The sequence below is a fragment of the Falco peregrinus genome, chromosome 4, assembly GCF_023634155.1.
Source record: "Falco peregrinus isolate bFalPer1 chromosome 4, bFalPer1.pri, whole genome shotgun sequence".
NCBI lineage: Eukaryota > Metazoa > Chordata > Aves > Falconiformes > Falconidae > Falco > Falco peregrinus.
The window spans coordinates 117,286,323-117,308,734 of record NC_073724.1 but is presented as its reverse complement, the minus strand read 5'-3'; the positions used below and the strand labels follow the sequence as shown (position 1 = coordinate 117,308,734).

The 22,412-nt window shown below is 41.6% G+C and overlaps 1 protein-coding gene across 6 annotated transcripts in view; it reads right to left on the bottom strand.

The window, feature by feature from the left end:
* TENM4 (teneurin transmembrane protein 4) overlaps positions 1-22,412 on the bottom strand; it is a 352,231-nt gene that overhangs the window by 116,627 nt on the left and 213,192 nt on the right. For all 6 annotated transcript variants that reach the window (XM_027781531.2, XM_055802888.1, XM_055802889.1 and 3 more), the window contains one exon: positions 11,157-11,342. In XM_027781531.2, the coding sequence (XP_027637332.1) occupies positions 11,157-11,342 (186 nt within the window). The remainder of the gene's footprint in view (positions 1-11,156; positions 11,343-22,412) is intronic.

Below are 22,412 nucleotides of genomic sequence, written 5' to 3'. Positions count from 1 at the left end.
GAAAGCAGGAATTTGGAGTGGCAGAAAATAGCTGATATAATTTGAATGAAGCACCTTATGCATCTGAGGAAATGAGAAGAGCTTGATTTGTCTAGCACAGCAAAGGCTGAAAAGACTATGATTGCTTCCCACAATTTCATGAAAAAGACAAACAATGAGAAGGGAAAGCAGCTATTTAAGCTAAAGAGAATAATGCTGGCATAAGAACAAATGGGCATAAGCCAAGCATGAATAAATTCTGGCTGGAAATTAAAAAGGAAAAAAAAAATCATTTGCCAGGATCAAAGGAATAAAGTTTTGGAGTAGCCTCCCATTAGGAGTATTAAGAAACCTCACTTATCTATCCATAGAGCTTGGTAAACTTATATAAAGATTTACACAATGTGTTTGCCCTTGACAGCAGAAGACTGGACTCTTAACTGAGAAGACTGCTTCAGTCCTATGGCTTTGAATTTTGTGTGCGATTCATTGTCTATATGAAATGTGTTTGAGAGTATTTGAATGGACTTTCAGGATTTCCTCTGAATCTTCACGATCTGTACCCAGCAAAACTTAAGACAAGCATCTCAGAAAGCTGACAGAGGAAAAGAGCATCAGTGAGGAGAGGAGAGGAGAGGCAGGAGAAAGAGTATCTCATGAGAGTATGCTTTCCACAAATTCCTCTTCTTGACTATTAAAAGAAACCAGGGTGACCAGATGAGAGATAAGCATCTATGCTGTAGATACCTAAAGTAGGATAACTCCTAACTGTAATTTCATACTCCACTATCTTGCCATTTTTCGTTTAGAAAGTAAGTTTACCCCTTCCTACCAAGGGTCATCTGTGGTTCCTAGCTAGATAAATTTCTTCTAAGGAGTCGGAAAGACCTGCTTCCTAATGAGATAAACTCTTCACAGATTCATGAACATAAAAGTTTTCATATATATTAACCATCACATTAAAGGTACAGCAAAGTATTGGTGCTGTGAGGATTAAATTGTATGTGTCCTATCTCACGGGTTTGGTAGGAGAGCAGACAGTTTTCAGAAATAATGAGAAAAGAAACCATTAACAGAAAACACCCGAATTAAACAGCAGCTGTCAGAGAACTTGTACCTTCAGAAAGTTAGAAGATAACATGGACTTGTAGGCCAATATATTTATGAGAATGGACAATGAGTACTACCATTTCTACACTGGTTCTCTGCACAAAGCTTGACCATCACTGACGTCACACAGGTACAGTACAGTGTTGCCCATTCCACAATCAGTGCACTACAAAGCACTGGACGGAACAATGATACAAATCAGCTTTATCCTCTCCTTTCCACCATGCTGGGGAATAAAGCAAAAAGATTGTCTTGTCTCCAAAGTGCTTCTGAACATCAGCACAGCGTGATGGCTTAATCCTCACAGATTCACACCACCACAGTCCTGCAGCTCTGATTTCTCATAGCTCGTCGCTAATGATCCGTTATTCTTGTTTGTGTTTGTTAATTGTATTTGGGAGACTAAGAGAATTACATATATGAATAGGGCTTTTTGAGGTGGGGCAGGGGAGGAACCCTTTGTGTGAGTTTCCAACAGCACATGAAGGCACTGCCAGAAGGTGACAGTACTGCAGGACATTCACAAAGACGCCAGGTCTGCCATCCAAGAGATAGTACAGACCAGAGAAGCGATATAAAAAGTGGACTGACCTTGAACTAGACAAGAAAAGAGTATCGATGGAGACTGTCACCAGAGTAAGAAATTGTCATGCCATTTTAAGATTGTTGGTAAAATAATCTCCTCTTAATGATCTGTACAGTTAAGGCCTTCTCTAATTAGTCCAATTATAAACAATGTTCAATGGGATTTTTCTTCAGGCCAAGCCTCATTGCCACTTGAAATTGGGACTTAAAAGATAAGGCTATTATCTTTCCTCCATTGTCAGTAGGACAGCACTGACGGATGTTCCAGAAAGCCCCAGTAGGCAGTGGCTGAGCTCTGAATGGAGCAGGACATGGCTGAATGCAATGTGAGGATGCAAACACCTGGAGCTTGAGAGAACAACGATTGGTAAGTGATCTGCAGAAGTTCTGTAGGGCTGAAGGGGAGAAGCAAAGCATCAGCTGATCCCTGCAAATTATGAGAAACCTGGTAAAGTGTCCTGAAACACACTAACTCAACTCTTCAACTACCACTGTTTTGTAATGGTGGGAATCTTGAAACCATTAATCAGATGCATTCCATAAAACAAAGATTTCAAAGTTCCTTCCAGAGCTCCCATTGCTTATAACCGTACAAATTTAAGAATCGGCTGTGGTTGGACCTTGGGTTCTCACTGCTTCCCAGACTTCAGGAGCAGGCCAAAGAAGTCACCTTGCAGCCACCCCTGAACTCAAATGTTGTTCAGCATCTTTACATTTCAGACTAGCTGTTTAGATGCCTCGCTACACTGTTAATGTCATTATTTAAGAACAAGAATTGATAACCAACAATAGAAATTAATTACGTTGATGTGCCATCAGCTCCAATGGCACCCTGGATGGAGGAGCTCTCTTTAATAACAGGCACCTCTTTTCATTTTAAGAATTACCAGTGTCAATTAGGCTTTAGTTTAGAAGACTTCAATCCAGGTTAGAGCTCCCTGGTTTAACCATGCTGATGTTTGCTACTGAAACTTGCCCTCCACTTTAGAAACATTTCTGCATCTTCTCTGACTTCCTGGTTTGTTGTAAAGCTGTGGGAAAGATTCAGCAGTAAATCGGGCTCACCCTTGACAACACAGGATTACTGGGAAGGGATTTCAACCAGAAAGATGTTAATAATTAAGAAAGCCAAAAGGGCATGAGTAATTTAGTTCTGAAAAATGCACACCATGCAGTTAGCCAAGTAAAGAATATGTACTTCTAATGTTTCAGCTATTGCTAATCTTTCCAAAAGAGGCCATGCATGGTAAGAGACAATCTTTTATTCTTAGTATGTTCTTTAACCTGTTTCCCATTCCCACTGAAATACTCACTAAATACAATGTGTGTTTATTCTTGGGCATAAAGGTAAGTCAAAAATCTATCCAGAGGAAAAATGACAGCTATGGAAGGCTTAGTTAAAAAAAAAAAATAAAAATAAAAATTGGGCCACTGAATGGGCAAGTCAGTACTGAAGGTCCCTGGACCAAGGCTCTGCAGGTTGATTTCTCTTCTTTTCTATCCCCTTGGTGCTTATCTGCTACCTTTTGACCCAACTTTCTCCAGTATATGCTGAGATGAAAAGGAGGAGCCTGGGGGTTTTGAAATGCAAAACACTGCGATGTGGAACATTAATAGGAAGTTCTGATGACACGCCCTAGTGATGGCCCATTATCATCTTCTAAACATGCCACCGCTATTATTTCATAAGGGCACAAAAAGTGACCTTCTTTCTTTGATCTAAGAAGGAGAATATTTTTTTTTCTCCTAATTTAAATAAAGTCAAGCATGTTTTACGGATGCTAAGCAATGACAGAAAACTAACTACCACTGGACAAATCACTGATCTATAAACAGTGTTCCAAGGACAGCTCCCAGTTGCTGCATGATGCTGAAAAGTCTTACTTAAAGTGTGGACATTTCCTTATCGTTAATATTTGTTTGTCTGTTCAGAGTTTTTCCCTGTTTGTGATTGTACCTGAATCTGTCTTTAAGCCTCAATGGAAACAAGAGAGAAACATTAGATCGTAAATTCATCCAGAGAAGTGAAGTCAGTAGGGCAACCGTGTTTCTTGTCACACCACAAGAGCCCTATACAGCAGAGACTTCATTTTAACTGCTCACGGGACAAATATTTTGGCATATCTGTCCTTCTTCATCAGCCTCTCACAGCTGCTATTCCTGATTGCTCACAGTCTGAAGAGGAGGGCAATGCTATGGAAGAAACTGATTTGTTCAACTCGATTTTTTGGTTTGTTTAACCAGCAAACATATGATGCTGCGTGGTGTCAGCACTGTGTTGCTGTTAGTGTCAAATCAGCCATGTAGAAAGATATGTGTGTCCAACTCAATCATATTTATTGTCAGATTGTTGTATTTAACTAGATCTGTGCTATTTCAATATTTTTAGAAAGCTAAGTGCATTGTGGAACTGTCTATTTCGATTTTAATGTTGTAAATTAATTTAGCTCATTGCTCTGATTAATAAACTGAGATTTTTTTTTACAATAGCAGATTATCTATATTCTGTAACACTTTAATGCCTTTGTTTCTTAGTTAAAGAAGGACCTGGGTGCCAGACTTGATTTGCATTTACAAATAGGAACACAGGGTTGAATTTTGTTGTAGGGTACACTAATGCAACAACAATAACGTCAATAGATTTTGAGGATTTATACAACCACAGGCTTTGAGGTCATAACACTTTTGTATCAAGAAAAAAACCCCACTACTCATATATCATTACTCAAAGCTCCCATGTAAGACTTCGCCATCATGGATCAAAAACATGAAGACTCCACACAGAAAGTGCACTCACCTGCTTGTTACAAAATGGATCATAGACATTTAATTAAAACACATCACTGTACAGGGCTCCTGCTGTATTCACAGACAATTTTTTTTTCCTCCTGACTTGTCTTACCTGGGTAGGAGGGGTGAGGATGAGAGATGATTCAGAGGGGAGGGCAGGGACAAGGGGACGGGTAGGAACACTGATACGATGTTAACACAGGGTCACAGCACTTACGGAGGTGTTTCCTACCTAAATGACTGGAAAGTTCACCCTTCCAGACATTAGGGAGCACTTTGGTGACAATGAGGAAGAGATGCAACCTCAACACAGCATGTTCACGGTGCATTTTTTTAAAAAGAAACACAAAGACAATAGGAAAAATAGGAAGGAAGAGCATACCTTTCACTACCTTATCCAGATAGTGAGCTTGGGAGATAAAAGACAGGACATTTAAGGTAGGATTGAATAAGTGCGTTGCAGCTTACTATGAGACTGTGCAGGTGCTAGAAAGGCAAAGGAGAGTTCGCTGTGATATGAAAAGAAAAACCTTGATTATGAGGAGAGAAAAATAGAAGAAGGGTGGAGCACAGCCCTCCTCAGTCAAGGAGCTCAAGAAGGCTGTGTTTAGGCATCCAGTCATCTTTGCTCATTAAGATCAGGAAGAGAACCAGGAAAGTTTTACATATATATATGTATTTATGTGTTTATATATATATAGAGAGGTGTATAAATGTATAAATATATATATATATATATATGGCAGAGTATTGTAATGCTCTGCTCATTTGCAAGTCTACCTCTGTTTTACTGACTGCTTTGCTTTTCATCAGGAAAAACAGAGTCCTTTGAAAGTGCTCCACCTCACCTGATTGTCTTACAGAGGCACAGTCCTGTGATATTACCAGACTGCGAGAGGGTTTTCCCTAGATCTTCTTCATGGTAATACATTGCTGTTATACAGCATCCTCTAGCCCCAGATCAAATTACTTTACAAATATTAAATTAACCTCACGGCAGCTCTACCAGATAGGTAAGTACCAATACACTCATTTCAAGGAGGGCTAAAGACAAAAAAATAAATGTTATAGATGTCGTGGGAGCAGTCATGTGCCCAATTCCCATGGAACATTAATCTGGAAAACCACCTTCTAATTGATTTTCTGGGGTCAAACAGAAAGCTGGTGGCAAAGACACAAGCAGAAGCCTGGAGTCCTGCCTCGGAGAGCCCGTGTTCATGGCAGCAGGCGGCACTCTCTTCCTGACAGCAGCTGGTCTTTATTAATAAATAAGAGGCTGGGAGTCTTGCATTTCTCTCTTCCATTACCTGCTTAAACGTTACTTCCCTCATTCTCTTGTCTGCTCCCTGCATTCTCTCTCTCAGTTGTGTCCTGGTGCCCTTTTGAAGAGGTTTTTGTTTCAGGTTCGCTCACGCAGACCGCCCACCTGCGCAGTCACAGCCCTTCCAGGAATTATTTTTCCATCCTGTGAATCTAATGGATCCGCTGAAGCACTATTGCAAGTAAGCGGAGAGGGCTGGGAGGATCAGCACTAACCTAGTGTGGGGCAGTATGAGGACTGGGAACGAGATTAGCTAATGACCCTGGTGCAGTGGTAGTGACGCAGGAAGCACAGCATCACCATCCACTTGGATGGCGGCTGAAGCCTGGGAACGTGTCTCTTGGATTTTGACATCCGGAGCAGCCCAAACTGTAAACTCAGGCATCAGTCACTGTGCAGATGACGGCAGTGGAGGCAGTTGCCAACGCTGACCATATGTCACTTATGTGTCAATGTTTTCTTGGCATTTGAAAAATATTGGGGGCCTTCTACGGCAATACTCCACGGCAGCATGAATCGTTCTTCTCTAAGCCTGTACAGTTTCATTCCCATGCTATAGTTCTGGCATTAAAATATCTTATTATCTACAGACACTCCTTTGGAAACCCTATGGGTATGTGGGACATGCTGAGGAACTACGCAGCGGTTCCGAAGAAAAACTGATTTTCTAAGGTGTCCTCTGCAACCAAAGGCACCGCACTCAGCTCCATGTCATCACCCTGCTCCTGGAAGCCACTGTGCCTTCAGACCTGCTATGGGGGGAGCTCATGTGAGCATTTTTTAGTCTGAAAGCCCCCTAAATTCACCAGCCTCAGCTAACTTGGTTTGTTTTGTCTCAAATGCATTGGGAAAGATAACATGAACGTTTGTCTTGGCTCACAGAAAAGGAGGAAGGGAAAAGGGAACGGGGAGGTGCTGGGTCCTTGAGCAGGACGTTTTCCCCAGCACACTCGCCTTCGTTTTCCAAATATCATTTTTCCCTTTATCTTCCCCATGGGGTGAGGTGGACAGATCCTCAGTGAAATCACTGGAGTTAAACTGAGATCACACAAATTTGGAAGGGGAGGAGAAAGTAGCCGTTTGTTGCTGAACCAGCGATGGCACAAGAAGTTTATGCCACAGCAGCAGGGAAAAAGCCTGCCTTTGAAGTTCATCTGTGCTTAATATTCACTGTCAAATACGCTGCCAAACTACTTAAGGCCAGATTACCTTCAACTCGATGCAAAATCATGTCAGAACAAAGCAGCAGGCACATATCTTCCACCGACTGCTATAACCGTGGCCTTCTCTTACACAAAGGTACCCGGCTCAACCAGGCAGGGAGAGCAGCAGGGGCTTAAACACAGCTCAGCTGTGGAGAGCTGACTGTCTGTCCTCTTGGGCTGGGGCTAGTAAGAATCTTCACCAGACACCAGTGGGCTTATTTTATGTTGGGTTGCAATATTTTATTATGGGCTGAGCTGCTTTATGGATTTAAATGGCACAAGTGGTGTGTTAGAAAGCTGGGGAAAAGAGACCAGAATCCATCTGTAATGTGCCTTGTCGGGATTCCAGCTGCTCCAAGCAGAAATGGAGAGGCACTGATTACAACCCTGGCTATTCAGCACGTCTGATTATTTATGCAACAAGGCTGATGAAAGGTAAACTTCAAGGGGCAGATTTCTCAAAAATAGGAGTTTTGCTAAGTGAAACAAAAGCCACCCAGTGTGGGATGGGCTCTCTGCCTGTCTGTCTCGGCACTTGTTACTGCATACGTCACCAGTGTGTGCCACAACCAGATTTTGAAAAGCAGATCAGCATGTATCTTTTGTGGAGATCAATGGGAATTGGGCACTGAGGTGCTTTAAAAACTCTGCTAGGTAGGCCATTGTGTGTTTGGAGAGCTAACCGCTGGTCCCTCAGCACTCTAGAGACCCTGTAGTATTCAGGAGCAGAAACTGAACTTCAAGTGATGGTTCTGGTCTTGTGTCCAGGCTGTTCAAGGATGATGAACATCCCAACTCCACCACACAGGGAAGCCCTCTCTGTCACTGTTTTTTCTAAATAATCCTAATATGAATCAAAGAATTCAGGCTTAGTGCTATTAAGTACGATACGGAGAGATTCACATACCAGATACAATCTCAGAGCAAGGCCCATGTGGGCAGAGTGAAGTCTCCCTTTGCATCTCCGAGGGGGGAAGCCTAGCATCTGGGACACTGTCCAGGCCGTATCACTAACTGTGTCAAATTTGAAGCCAGGTTGTTATTAAACCCAGGATGTTTTCTGTGGTGCTACCTGTGAATCAATTCCATAGAGTAGCCTACCACGGAGCCGAGCCGTATTTTGGCCTTTCCGAGCCCACAGTAAGAGGGTTTATTTCACCTTCAAACTCAGCTCTCCTAAAACCCACTGTACTCCCTGGATGTGGTTTTGGCCAGAAGAGAAGAAAGTTGAATTCTTGCAATGTTTCTAACTGGGGGCAAATTTGGAATATGCTGGAGAGCCCATCACAGGAGTCTTGCATTGTGGCTGTTGTCGTGTCTGTTTTTTTTCTTTTCCATTAAGAAATCAGAGTAAATCAATTGAATCATTCTGCTGGGTTTCAGGATTCCTGCAGTTATATAATCAACTTTCTGTTCTACTCTTTTGCCTGGATGCGCTAAGTTTGCTGAATTAGGATGATGAATGCAAGCTTCTGCATCAATTTCCTGGTTGGGAATTAACTGGGGTTCCTCTAATGAAATCTCTGAATGTAAGCAATCAAGCTAGTATATTTGGTAACATGACTCTTTGTATGAGCAAACAAAATTAATCCACTGGGATCAGAGTTCCCTTGAACACCATAGGAAAGAGCCTCCTATGACCTACAAAACAAAAAGATTTCTTACTCTCAAACATGCTCAACAGGAAATGGAAGAAGTGCCCTTTACTTGTATCACCCATTTCCACCATGTCACCTGCACACATGGCAATATTGTTAAAGCATCACTTCAGCAATGGGGTTTTATGCTTGTCAGTGCTAAAGCAAACCGGGCCATGACATAGACAAATACAGAATTACTGTCAACAGAACAAGTTGCCATGCAGGGAAATTACACAAGGACAAGGGGAATGCTTTCCACATATTTAATGTAATTCCAAGTCAATGTCCTTTCATCTGTGCCAATACAACTAGCTTATTACTCCTTCTAAAGCTATTCAAATTTCTTGGATATTTATGACTTTGCCAAATCTCCTTTACATTCTACACATTTATCAACGAAATATTCTGTAGGAAATACTGTTTACAGCTTCAGAGGCATGAGACTATGTACAGATTTGTTGCTAAATCACCATGCAAGAAGATGAGGAAGTGGGGGGGTGGGTGGGGGTGGGATGTGAAAAGAAACAGAATTGCTCCAGCACTCTCTTAAAGAATGATTCCTAAACCAAGGCAGCACTGCAATAGGAAGGTAGCACCACGCAAAATGATAGTGTGCACTAGTAAAATCTTGATGCTGACTGCATTGCGGTGCTGACCTTTCCCATGATAACATGGATTTTTATACTTCGAGTAAGGAATGATACAAATAATGGGGTAAATTTAATTACTATGAAAGAGAAAAGCTTGTTCAAAAACAGTGGGTGTAGCTGTGCGGAGAAAGATCATATACCGAACTAGTGGCATTTTGGTTTTGCAGCAGAACTAATAAAATGGCACTGAGGGTATGAATCAGGCTTTATTTTTTTTTTTTTTTTATTGCATAAATGACTTTCACATAAAATTGTCCCCTGGATTTGGGGTCTTTTGCTGAACTATTTTTTTTTTTCTTTAAAAACCCTTTCATGAATATGTGTTGCTTTCCAAATCAAAGTGCTTGAACACAAGGCTATAAAATAATATTATAGAAACACAGGATTCCAATTAACACAGGACTGCTCTCTTTTCATTTTAAAGTCATTTGAGAGAGGGTTTTTTTTAATCCCTTCCCCATGAAAAGAAATGAAAGTTGCTAGGGACATAGAAGAGAAAGCAGAATGTAATGTCTAATGAGACAGAGGAAGTTTTAAGAGCTAGATATTTTTCATTAGGGGATGCATGTGGAGACCATAATGTGGTAGGGTGACATTAGCATAAATAAATGATAAGTAGAATTGAGCCACAGATATAGTTTGCACCATTACCCTAATGCTGGAATTAAAATATTGTGATCAGGCATCATTTCCTGTCTGACTATGTGTGTGCAAACTTACCTGGTGTTCAAGCAAAGTCATGTCTACATATAACTTAAGTTGATAATCCACATGGATAACTATGCTGACATTTTCCCAGGCATTGCTAGTGGTTAATTTTGATGTAGTGTAATTTATATGTATCATGGCATAATGAAAGCAACATAGAGGTACATTTTCCTATCTTTCTTATCTGATTAAAACAAAATGACTGGAGAAGAATTCTCACTGTGGACCAACTCTTCTAAAGTCAACTGATTTTTTTCAGGTCCACACAGGCATTATTGAGAGCAGACCAGGATTCACTTAGTTTTCCATTAATGTATAATAAATGATATCTGGGGAGTTTAAATGCTACTGATTTTATAGCATGACTATGGAATGGGGACTAAAGTGGTTGAATTCATGACAGTCAGAGAAAAGGAAGGGAAAATGCATCATGGAGTTAAGTGAGATGAAGGAGGAAGGTAAAGCCAAGCCAGTTCATTAATGATGCTGCAAATAATTGTATAATGTGATAACTGCACCTCTTTGCATGATTTTGGCATATTGTTAGAACCTTATTAATAACAATAACAGGCATGACATGGAAAGCTGAAGGTAAGTGCCAGGTGCATGAGGAATACAGAACCAAACAGAGAGTGAAAAGAAATGGTTGGAAAGGTAACAGAGCAGACAAGGGATAGGCAAGACAGGGTTAAAAACCAGCCAGAAGTCATCTGACTGCAGTTCCCTCTTTTATACTGGGGAGGAAAGTGAGAGTGCAAATAATGAAGTAAATAAAAGGAAAGAAAACTTTCAATCAGATGCATGTTTTGGAAAAACGCCATAGTAGAGAGATGTCTTGGAGGCTACAGAAAGACCTTTCGAGAAAGGCAAAGTGGGATGTTTTGAAAAGCATCTAGCTGACATTTGACGGCTTGTCACTATGAGGTCAAACATCATATAGGTGTGCTTCATATCTGATAATAAAAAATACAGATAGCCATGTCATCAACAAATGAAAGGACATTTTGTCTTGTTCCCACATGAAAATGTATGATGTCAGAACTTGAAATCCAAGAACAAAGGTGCTCATGCTACACTAAGTCACACATATTCAATTAAGCATGCGCCTTTTCTCCTCCCTGATCATCAATTATTCTTTTAAAAGTAGACGGTTTTTCTTTCTCCCTACCAATAGTGCAGTGCTCTCCATTCCAGCCCGGGCTGCATTCACACTTGCCATCCCGGCATGTCCCGTGCTCATTGCAGCGTGGGTGACATGCTCGCTGATCACAGGCTGTGCCCATCCATCCCTCCTCACAGCGGCAGGTGCCTCCAACACAAATGCCATGTCCTCCGCAGTCTGCTGCACAAATCTCTGTGGGAGAGGAGAGAAGAGAGAGGAGGGGATATGGGTGGAGAGAAGGGGGCGGGGGGGGGGGGGGGGGAAGCAGAGCGTTATTGTTAAGAAAAGCAGCCACACTTCACTACCTCGACTTATGGGGCAATGAAAGGAATTCCTGGAGCTCATAACACTAATCCTTCCTGACAATAAGAATCTAATAAGTATATTACAAAAAAGAGATGGACATGGATTGCAGAGGTCTGCTGTGATTGATCCTCCTATTTGCTTTCTAATTCTTTTGCACTCCTTGAGCTTTTGTGATCACCAAATCCAAAGGGGAAGGCTCTTCCAATAAGCAGAACAAAAGCCACATTTAATTAAAATCTGGTTAAGTGTGGAAACAATGTGCCGACAAACTACTGATGCTGAAGTTAAGTGCTGGCAAAGCATGTTTATGGCTTGTTAACCCATGGCTCTGGGGATGGGATTCCTTAAACCCCTTCTTCTCTCTGTAAAATTAATACAGAATATTTCTATTTCAACTGAGCCTGCACATCTGTTACGTCCCTGTTCCCATACCGCCCTGCTAAAAATCCCCTCTCAGACATTTTGGAGGTAGCATTATGCTCTTTTTGTGAGCTACATGCACTGCAGTTGATAGGATGGTATTTGTTCCCAAGTCTTATTGGAGTTAATGGAAGCATGAAGTCACAGCTGGATATTTTGGTACTTACCTCCAAAAGAGAGAAGAGTTAAAAGACACTGGCTTTTCAGGGGTGCTGGCCTTCCCACCCTCCATGAGGACACAGATACACATAATATTTTTGCCCAGCACTAGGCTTTTGGCTAAAACCTGGCATGCCCTCGGTATGAATTTGTGAGACTTCATGTTTTCATCTGCACTGCATTTGTCTGGAAAAATTGAGACTTGGTGGAGAACAGGTACTCAGGAGTCAGGTGGTACAGTGCCTGCTATCACCACTACTATACAGGGCTGATTGCAAGTTGAAAAAAAAAAAAAAAAACCACCAAAAAAACCCACCAAATACTGATGTGGTATTATATTGCAGATGAAATGAAATGAATCTATTTCTTCTTCTCCAGGCTCATCACCTGACTGCTCACTTCTGACCTCCCATAAACCATGACTGCACTCTCCTCAATCGGAGGAGAGGCAATTCTGACATTATTGCAGACTGCTAGGCCTTCCCCTTTCTCTCTGACTTTTGCCTGGTGCTATCTCAAATGTTTTGGACTCAAGCCTTCTGCTCGACTCAGACATTTTATATATTTTACAGAGTGGGGACACAGTTCCTTTTGGGGAGAGTCAAGAGAAATTGTGAACAGAAGAAATGCTGAGCAGGGCTGGGCTGGAAGCCCAGAAAGGGGTACCAGGGTACTCTGCAGAGAACATTTTTCTCTCTTTCCCCCCAGCTATGTACCTCCAGAATTAATACTTCAGACACCAGCTCATCTCCGGTGCCTCTCTTTGTGCTTATGAGTATATAAAGTGCAGAAGTCAGGCCCTGAGGCTTGTGGTGGAGGGGTGACTGGTATTATACAAGACATTTATTCCATGTCACTGGCTGCACATAAAATATTCAAAACTACTTAGCCTGCATTAAATCACACCTGACCGAAATCCAGCCTTACTTAAGTTGCCTTTAGTCTTTTGCTAATTAATACTGCCAGTAACAGGAAGCTTGAGCTTTTTTTTTTTTTCAGAGGCTTTTGACATGCTCCCAATATGGGGCTGGAACATCCACTTCAACTCCAGGAGAAAAGTATTGCACCATAGGAGAGAGCTGCAAGGTCTCCAGCCCCTGACACTGAAAAAGACTCTTGTCTTCAAGGACCGTGTTAAGTATGATAATAATAATAGTGATTGTTTGCATGTTTAGAAAACACTTCATTTTCCAAATGTGACATGAACACAGTATCTAGCTCCTGCCTGCTGTACAGGATGCTCAGGGTGGCGGAACAGTTTCCAGTTGAACTGCTTTTGCTGCAGCATCTCAGATGTCTCCAAACCCTCTCATCTATATTTAAATTCTCAATGAAAGAACTCTGGAGTTCAAACGTGCTTAAGACACTCAGGAAATTCTCTGTCTATCCCATCTAGAGTCAAACTTACAAAAGTATTTGGGTTCCTTGGGTGCTTAAACCAAGGTTGCACGCACACCACTTGCTGCTGGAATGTAACAGAAGCTAATGTAAGCTTTATTGGAATCCAGTAGAAGTTACACTATCAAACACTTAAGACATGGTTGAAGAAGGACTCTTGAGTTGCTGTCAGAAGTTTTTACTTTGCATCTGGCATTGAGACACAGATTTTCACAGCTCCTAGATGCGAGGGAGGTAATATCATACTACAGTGCCCGTTATGAACATAAGGGATGGGCAACATTGACTTGCTAAAGGGCTGGAGCCTAGCCGTGTCTGTTTTCTACCCCTTTTCCCAACTGCCAGACAGCACTGCAATGGAGCGTGGGCCAGTCAGGATGGTAATGTGAACACACAGGACCTGCAAGTTTGCAAGTTAGCAAATGTAGCAATAAAGCTGCCATTAAAAAAAAAAAAAATGGCTCTCCTTGGCTGACCTGATGAACAAAGTCTGGGGGAGGATAAAAGAAACAGCAGATAAAAAATAAAAAGTTAGATTTATGGTACCAGCATTTCAGCAAGCTGAGAAGAAATGTCTTGAGAAAATCCTAAGTCTGAGACTGCTGGTATTTAAGCCCAAACTAGAAAAGTATTGTTTTAGCCTCTGGTGCTTCCCAGCAGTCTTTCCCCATAGGGCTGCTCCAGTGGAACCACTCCCCTGGTCATTGGTTTACATCCTTTATTCATACATGTTGAACTTTGCACCTCAGAATACTAAATAACATACATTTTTCTTGCTCCCAGTTTACCAAGCAATCCAGAGAATGTACGCTTGATTACTCAGCTCCTCATTATGTCCCGTTCCCTAGCTTTGACCTTCAGGGTTCCATCTCTAAAATGGGGATACCACCGGGCAGGGACATCTTCAACCAGATCAGGTTGCTCAGAGCCCCGTCCAACCTGACCATGGATGTTCCCAGGGATGGGGCATCTACCACCTCTCTGGGCAACCTGTGCCAGTCTCTCACCACCCTCACTGTAAAAAATTTTTTCCTTATATCTAGTCTAAATCTACCCTCCTTGTCACCCCTTGTGCTGTTGCTACAAGTCCTACTAAAAAATCTATCCTCACATTACATGTTGGCCCCTCCAGGCACTGGCAGCTGCTCTAAAGTCTCCCCGGAGCTTTCTCCTCCCCAGGCTGCACAGCCCCAGCTCTCCCAGCCTGTCCCCATAGCAGAGGGGCTCCAGCCCTCTGACCATCTCCGTGGCCTCCTCTGGGCCCGCTCCAACAGGTCTGTGTCTTTCTTATGCTGGGGGCCTCAGAGCTGGACACAGTACTGACGGTGGGGTCTCACCAGAGCAGAGGGGTAGAATCACCGCTCCCAACCTGGTGGTCATGCGGCTTTTGATGCAGCCCAGGATATGGTTGGCTTTCCAGGCTGTGAATGCACGTTGCCAGTTCATGTCCAGCTTTTCAGCCACCAGTACCCCCAGATCCTTCTCTGCAGGGCTGCTCTCCATCCCTTCATCCTTCAGCCTGTATTGATACCGGGGGTTGCCCCTACCCAGGTGCAGGACCTTGCAGATAAACGAGGCATAAAGAAGCAAAATGATGAGTCTACAGGTATATGAACTCTGTGACAAGCACAGGGCCTCTTGGATGTCCTGATATCCAGTTTTGTGTCCTGTTGGTAAGACAGGGAATGCAGCTTATAGTAGGTCAGATATCTACAGGGTGGTGGTGGAAGGCGAAAAAAAGAAGCAAAGACAAAAGGAAGCTATTTGAAGTGATAGTCAGTACCCTTGGAGTTATTTAAAGGTGCAAAACTAGGATAACGGAGTGACATTCAAAAATGGTGAAGAGTAAAAAAGGCACTTTCTGAAAGGCAGAATCTCTGTGGACTCATTTCTATGAAAAGGGGTGGAAAATCCACTGGGACATTTACAACTTGACTGAAATGTTTCACAGACAATATGCTGCCGAGGAACAGTTCTGCACACGTGGCCAGGGACATGCACTGTACGATCTAAAGCAAACAGGCTAGCCCAGAAAAGGAAGGCTGGGAACATTTGGGGTTTCATCTCCCACCCAGCTGAGACCCCAGTCACACCATCACACACACCCCCCACAGAGTGCAGGCTCCAGGCCAGGGTATGAATGTATAATTTTTTATATAATGGATATATAAGGTGGTTTGGATTCCCAAGACCCAAGAGCTGTAATAAAGACCCTCAGCTGTGAAAAACACTTGTGAAGCAAACTACTTATGACAGTCTCCCTAAAATGTAGTTTAATTATTTCTGACAGTGAACCAGGAGCCAGGAACTCTCAAATCTAAATCTTCCATTTACCTGCCAGTTGAAAGATAGATGGGAGCCATACAATTTAAATAGCCTTACAACACACATCCTGCGGTACGCCCTGGTGCTCTTAAACTGGTGTAACATCATGCTCTTAAATGCTCACAGGTTTCTAATGGGTGATTAAATAGTCAGAGTAGCTTTTATTTTCTGGTGGCGCTCAAAGAAATGATCAAAATGGATTTCAGATTAAGTTTCCACTCAAATACAGGTCTTTTCAGGCAGCCCAAGATGACTAAGGCTGATTTACAGAAAAGGGCGGGTGAATTGTTTCTCCGTCATTCAATCCCAGGGACAGAATTTGCCACCTCTGTTCTCATTACAAGCTGCATTTTTTTTGGGGTCCATTTCCCAATTCTGTTGTTAAAATTAGAGGACATGATTAGCTACCATCTGAGCTGCATGAGCAAATGAGAAGGAAAGCTTTCAATTCTCCTATTACAGTATTCATAGACTAGCCAGCTGCACTATATTGCTCCTGCCTATTTAAGTTGAGTTAGAACGCTGTGCTTGTGCATAAAAGACTTGCCTGTTAAATATTTTCATACCAGCTGTTCCCAAAAGGTGACTAAATATTTCCTTTCATCTTTAATCTCTTCCACTGTTTGTATGAACAGCCTAGCCATTCCTTATCCTTTCCAAAAGGTGCATTGTGTTTTACTTCATCTTGCTGTGCTACTCTCGAAACTGCCTGTAGTTCCCTGAAGGGAGGAACAAACCTTGTGCCCAGGTCTACGAGCAAATATGAGGCTTTCTGTCTTCAAAAGATACAATCAGCCCAACCTCTGTGGGAAATACCTGGACTTTGAGTAAAACCCTGTATTTTGCTCCCTGACACCTGTGCTTGCCAGTGGACACTGATGGACATTAATTAATTCATGGATGCAGGGTTTTATCTACGGAATCACGTTAATTCCTATTCTACCATCTAGGGGGTTGCCATTTTATTGCCTAGGATCGATGTCCTCTGTTGCCTGGATTTCACGTCTCACTCTTACCTGAAGAACTAAATTGAGCTTAGTTGCCCTCTGTGGGTCAAGGAGGAAAGACAGGTAGCTCCAGAGGATGATTCACCTGAAACCTCTTTCATGGAGAACTTCTGGAGCAGACGTACTCAAGGCCCTGTTGAGTTTGGGTGGTTCATCCAGGGGTCTCAGGTGCACCACAAATATTATCCTTAGAAAAGGATAATGCCATTCCAACAGGATTGTGGTTATTTTTCATGCAAATAATCAAAATAGAAATTACTCATCTTCAGTTTCAGGGCCTGCTCTATTCCATCACTACTCACCCCCACTGGGAGCCAGCCCATGAGGCCACCCTCAATTACTGGCTAGTTTTTAGACAAATGGCTTTTTTTCCTCATTATCGCCTCATGACTAGGGGAGAGGTTTCCCTCTGGTCTGTAAAGACTGCCTCAGAATTCCTCAAGGCTCTCTTAGAAATCCTAATCCACCTTGAAACCTACCCAAAATCTTGACAGTAGCTGCTGATGTGCCTTCATTTTTCCATATTGCATTGATGAAAATTTTACTGTAATTTTATTCTACCTCCATCAACATGTCTCTGTCTGTTGTTGTTCACTTAATGCTTAAGAATCTTAGCTATCTAAGGCCAAGATTATCTTTTTTGTTCTGTGTTTGCTCTGTGCCAGGTGTAATGAGGTCACACTCCATTAACAGCACTTCAGAAGTAAGAATACTAAAGCAATTACTCATACAAATAAAAACCTTGTACCCGATTCTTTCTTTCTCTCTCTTTTTTTTTTTTTTTTTGGGTATCCTGCTAAAAACTGACCCAAATCTGTCCCCTGAAGAATAAAGTCTGCTATGTTGCCTTTGATATTTCAGAAGAAAAGTGGGAAAAGAAACCTATCAAACACTAGCCACCAGTGCAATGCTTTGTTCATGGCCCTTCTTAATTGATACAACAGAGACGGTAGCTTCCAACACAGGATGCGGCATAATCCAGCATTCTGTATTATTTTCACATTACATTAAAGAATTGGGTTGGGAAAGGGATAATGATGTCAATTTGTGCTTCATTTATGGCAAATCCATTTTTACATGTTTACCCCTATCCCCCCAAATCCTAAAATTGGCTTGACAACAGTTTAAAGCTTTCCAGCTTAGAGAAGAGCAATGCAGATGAAAATTTTTCTTTAGCATTCATGTGATGCAGAATCAGAGATTTAGCTGCTTCTGACCTGCCTGCTAAATCCTTTAATAAATATGGATTTAGTGCTAAAGTATAAGATCAGGTGAAATTGCTCAGAGCTTCCTGAAAACTGGGGCAGTTCCACTGACCTTCAACATATTAATAGAAAATTTAATAATTAAAAATCTGTCTTAACTGGGATTTTCCTGTTTTAGGTTGGCTCATCTGAGGCAATTTCCAGCCTCAGACAGATTCTTCCAGAAAAGAAGCACAGGAGAGAGGCACTGCACAGAGCTAAAAGGCTGAGTTTAGCGAGGAGCTAAGCCTTGTTTTCACAGCCTGCATTTTCTTTAGAAAGCAAGTTATGAGGCATATCTAGGAGAAGCATCTAGTATGAAGATATGAATGGAAAAACCAGAAGGTTCATGATCGGCAAGATTTAGATAGCAGTGAAGTGCTAAATACATTCTTCATAATGAAACACATTTTGCAGTGTTATGAAACTCTCATTTATGTGATTTGATAACTCTGTAGTGACACATGAACTGCTCTGCTGGAACTGAAGAAGACATAAAGCTCATTAGCTTTTAAAACCATCCTTTTTACAAATGTTATAAGGACAGGTTCAAACTATGGAGCAAGATAAAACCTGAAAGGAGAGGTTTGAATTTTCTGTCGTTGCCAGTAACAAATCTGTAGCTTGAAATCCTCTGAACACCATCCTGTTTCAGTAGCAGCTGGGGAATGCTTGTGCAACCTGTGTCAGTGTCACTAATTGGAGGTCATGTGTTTTTTCCTTCAGGGATCATGTCCTAAAAGCAAGGTCTGCATAATTTAATGCCTTTATACAAATAATGTTTACCTATTTTTAAAACATCCATAAATTATGCAAGTGTTACTAATGTAGAAAAAATAATTATTATTTATGTCAATAAATAGAAAACCTGTTGGCTTTTATGAGTGCAATTAAACTTCTGGTACTAAGACTACTGTACACTCCACTCAAGGATCTCAATGCCTTTTACATAGCTTGGCAAACTGAACATAGCTAAAAGGTAACGGTTTTTTATTTTCTTTCCATGAATGAGGAAATCAAGATTAAAGGATGCTCTTCAGAGACTGAAAATGAATCCATCAGCTTTGCTATCATCCCTCATCTGGAAGAACAATGACCTTCAGCGATGGTTTTGAAATGTGACTCAGGACACCTGAGTTTTCACCTACTGACCCGAAGCCCTGAGGAGCATCCTGGAGTGCCTTCGCTGAGGAATGCACATCCTGTTTTACAGCGTGACCCTAACCAGGATACCTGAGTCGGTCTGAATGCTGATTCTTGCCAGGCTCTGCAGCACTCCAACGGAGTACAGGTCTTCAATACATGTGCAGAAGGGACAATTCTGCACTTGCAGAAAAGACTGGGTATGCACAAAGGAGATACAAAACGTGCATGACAGAAGAGAGAGATTTTACTCTAAGTAGTTGAGCTGGCTTAACTGTCTATATCTAGGAGAAGGGTCAGTAGAAATACCTAATAAAAGAAAGCACCCATCTCTAGCCCCCAGCTAGACACAAATGTTTAAACCCACTTCAGCCCTTTCCCCCATTTTCCTCCTGGTATTTAGTTCTTTGCATGCATAAGCAGCTTTGTGTTTAACTGAAAGGCTTCTGCAAATCCTCATCTAAGTCTCATCTCTCTCTGGAGATTCACATCAGGAATCTAGGCAGCTCTGAGCTGCCTAACATGGAGATGAAGAGTCCACAGAGTAGCTGCTCACCTGGTGCTGAGCAGATCCAGGAGACCTGTCCCATAACTACCCTGGAACCCCCCTTCCATCTCTAAAATGAGTAATAAATGAGTTTGGTATCATAATATACTTCAGCGGATATATATCTGTCCACCAAGACTGAGCCACTTACTTTGTAAACTTAGAGCACCTAGCACAATGGGACTCTTGGGAGTTCTTGCTGGAAATAGTAACAGTAAGAACCAGAGCAGTTATTAGCAACCCCCGTGCTAATGGATCACAGCTCTTACACAATCTCTGCAGCTGCACAATGTACAGTGGTACAGTTGGGATGTCTGTTAAAAAATAATAAATAAATCACTTCCAAGTGCAATTTCAGCTTGCTTCATATTTGCATAAAGGTTTTCCAGCTCCTGTCTGAAAAGCTATAACTTTGTGAGATGAAATTCCATTAAACTGGTCTGCTGCCTTTTATCAGCCGCTAGTTTCTACAATATTTATACCCTATTTTCATCTTTGCCTTAAATGCTAGGGACTGACCATCACATTGTGTCTACAGCATCTCCTCTGTAGCTGTGATTTACTTTTGTACTCATGTCAATCTTCCCCTTATTTATTATTCTGAACTTTATTTTAAACTGTCTCTGGCTGCTGAATAGCAGGACATGAAATGCCAGGTATTGATGGACTTCAGTCTTGGAGCTGAGATTTGTTGAGTAAGAATAAATATCCCAAAGTGCCGGATTATGTTTTTTCCTTTGATGCTTAATTGGATCTCTGTGCTTTCTGGGATGTGTGTTAATGCTTCCCAGTGAGGAAACAATTCCTAATGTATTAAATGAAGTTCCTAACAACGACTCTTCTCTGGACTAATTTTAATTTCCTCTCTGTGTCCATAAGGAGGAAATAATTTGACAGTAGAAAAACCTTTTGCTCCTGCTTACAGTCACTAAAAAGAACTAATTTCTTTTCCAGTTCTGTACATTACCAAATGTGTGTGCTGAAGTAATCATGAGCTAGATTTCCTTAGGATTCCCTTACTCAGAGCTCGGCACTACTACACAGACAGTCCTAACATGGTTTCCTTTTTCTTCAGACAACATTTCACCAAGAAACTTTGAAATTTTATTGATATTAATCTTCTTTAAAAGGAGACACAGAACATGTATGAAATACACTGGACTGACATATCCAGAAGTTAAGATGTCTGCCTATCCACATAAATGGGATGCAGCGGCAGTGCTCCAAAAGCTTTGTGTGTGTCCTTACACCTCGTGCCTTATGTCTGTCGTGCTGTCCATATGCCTCAGCACTGGTCTAGAAGGATCAAACTTTCATATGTCAAGATCATTACAAAGGTGCTCATTAATGCCATTTGTGATGATAGTTTAATTTAGAGTATGAATACCTTGCAACTTGGGAGGGGGCAGAGAAGCTATATTAAACCCAGTGCATCCAATTTAGACAGCTTATTAAATCACTGACTTCTGGCCTTTAGTAGACACCGATTCACTATATGACAAGTCTTATGTGATTTTTGCTTGCTCATTTTGTACGTTATTCTGTTTTACTGACTCCTAGATTATTTTCCCTATTATTTAATCTCAGCCATTCCACATTGGAATGAAACATGATTTGATGAAGCTAAAAACATCCAATAAATCTTTACAGAAACTCTGATCATGATGATCTCCAGCTGGGTTGGAGTGTAAGGTCACAGTTGCAGGAGCTACCCACCAACTACAGCATGGAATTGACTGAATGCAAGTGGAGAAGCCGTAACGTGGAACCTACGACTATCCTTGCTGAGCGAAATGAGTGAGGTATGAGAGGACAGTCTTGATCCAGCCTAATCGAAGTAGATCACAGGCAGAGCCTGTCTACACACAAGTATCCACCTTGCTGACATTCCAGCAGTATTCTGGTTAAAAGAGGGAATAGTCAGAAGCAGAAGTGTAAACTCACAAAACTAAGAGGATGTCTACACAGTCTTCTGTGAGCTGATTACAAAATGGCCAGACTTACTGGACATTGTATATCTTCAGTTCAAAAGCTGCACAACTGCCAATAGAGAAAATAAAAACCCCACCTGCAGAAATATGCACTGATTCCTACAGTTTTATGAGCATGACCTATTCCATGCAGTTAATTATAACATTCCAGATTCTCATGGTCTTGATCAACTGGTTTTATCCCCAAAAGAAATTGAACCAGTTCACACTAGCCTTGCAGGATTGTAGTTTTGTCTCCAGTGACAGCTGGATTACACTGACTATGTCAAAGAAGTTCCTTAACATTATAACAAAAACAAACAAACAAACAAACAAACAAAAAACCAAAAAGCAGCAACTTCATGACAGATATTGTATTGTAGAGAAGGGGCTAAATTATGACCAGCCCCCATGCTGGCATGATGTGAGTCCAGAAACTGCAAGGACTCTAAGGCTCCTCCTTTCAAAAGCAAAGTCAGAGAATAAGCCAAAATTCAGTTACCTGAGACTCTAAATTTTCAGTGATATGACCAATCATGCTAATTGCTTAGCCATCCTCAAAACATGCTGTTTTAACAGTAGCCTGTTTTAAACATGGAATTTAACAGCTTGTTGTGCTGCTGGGAAACATCTATTCTTCAAATTAGCCAAGTTAACATGGACCTCACAGATTCCAGTACATCACTGCTGTTTTCAGTCAGAAAAATCCACAACACAAAGCATAATTGATCCAAACAAAAAGA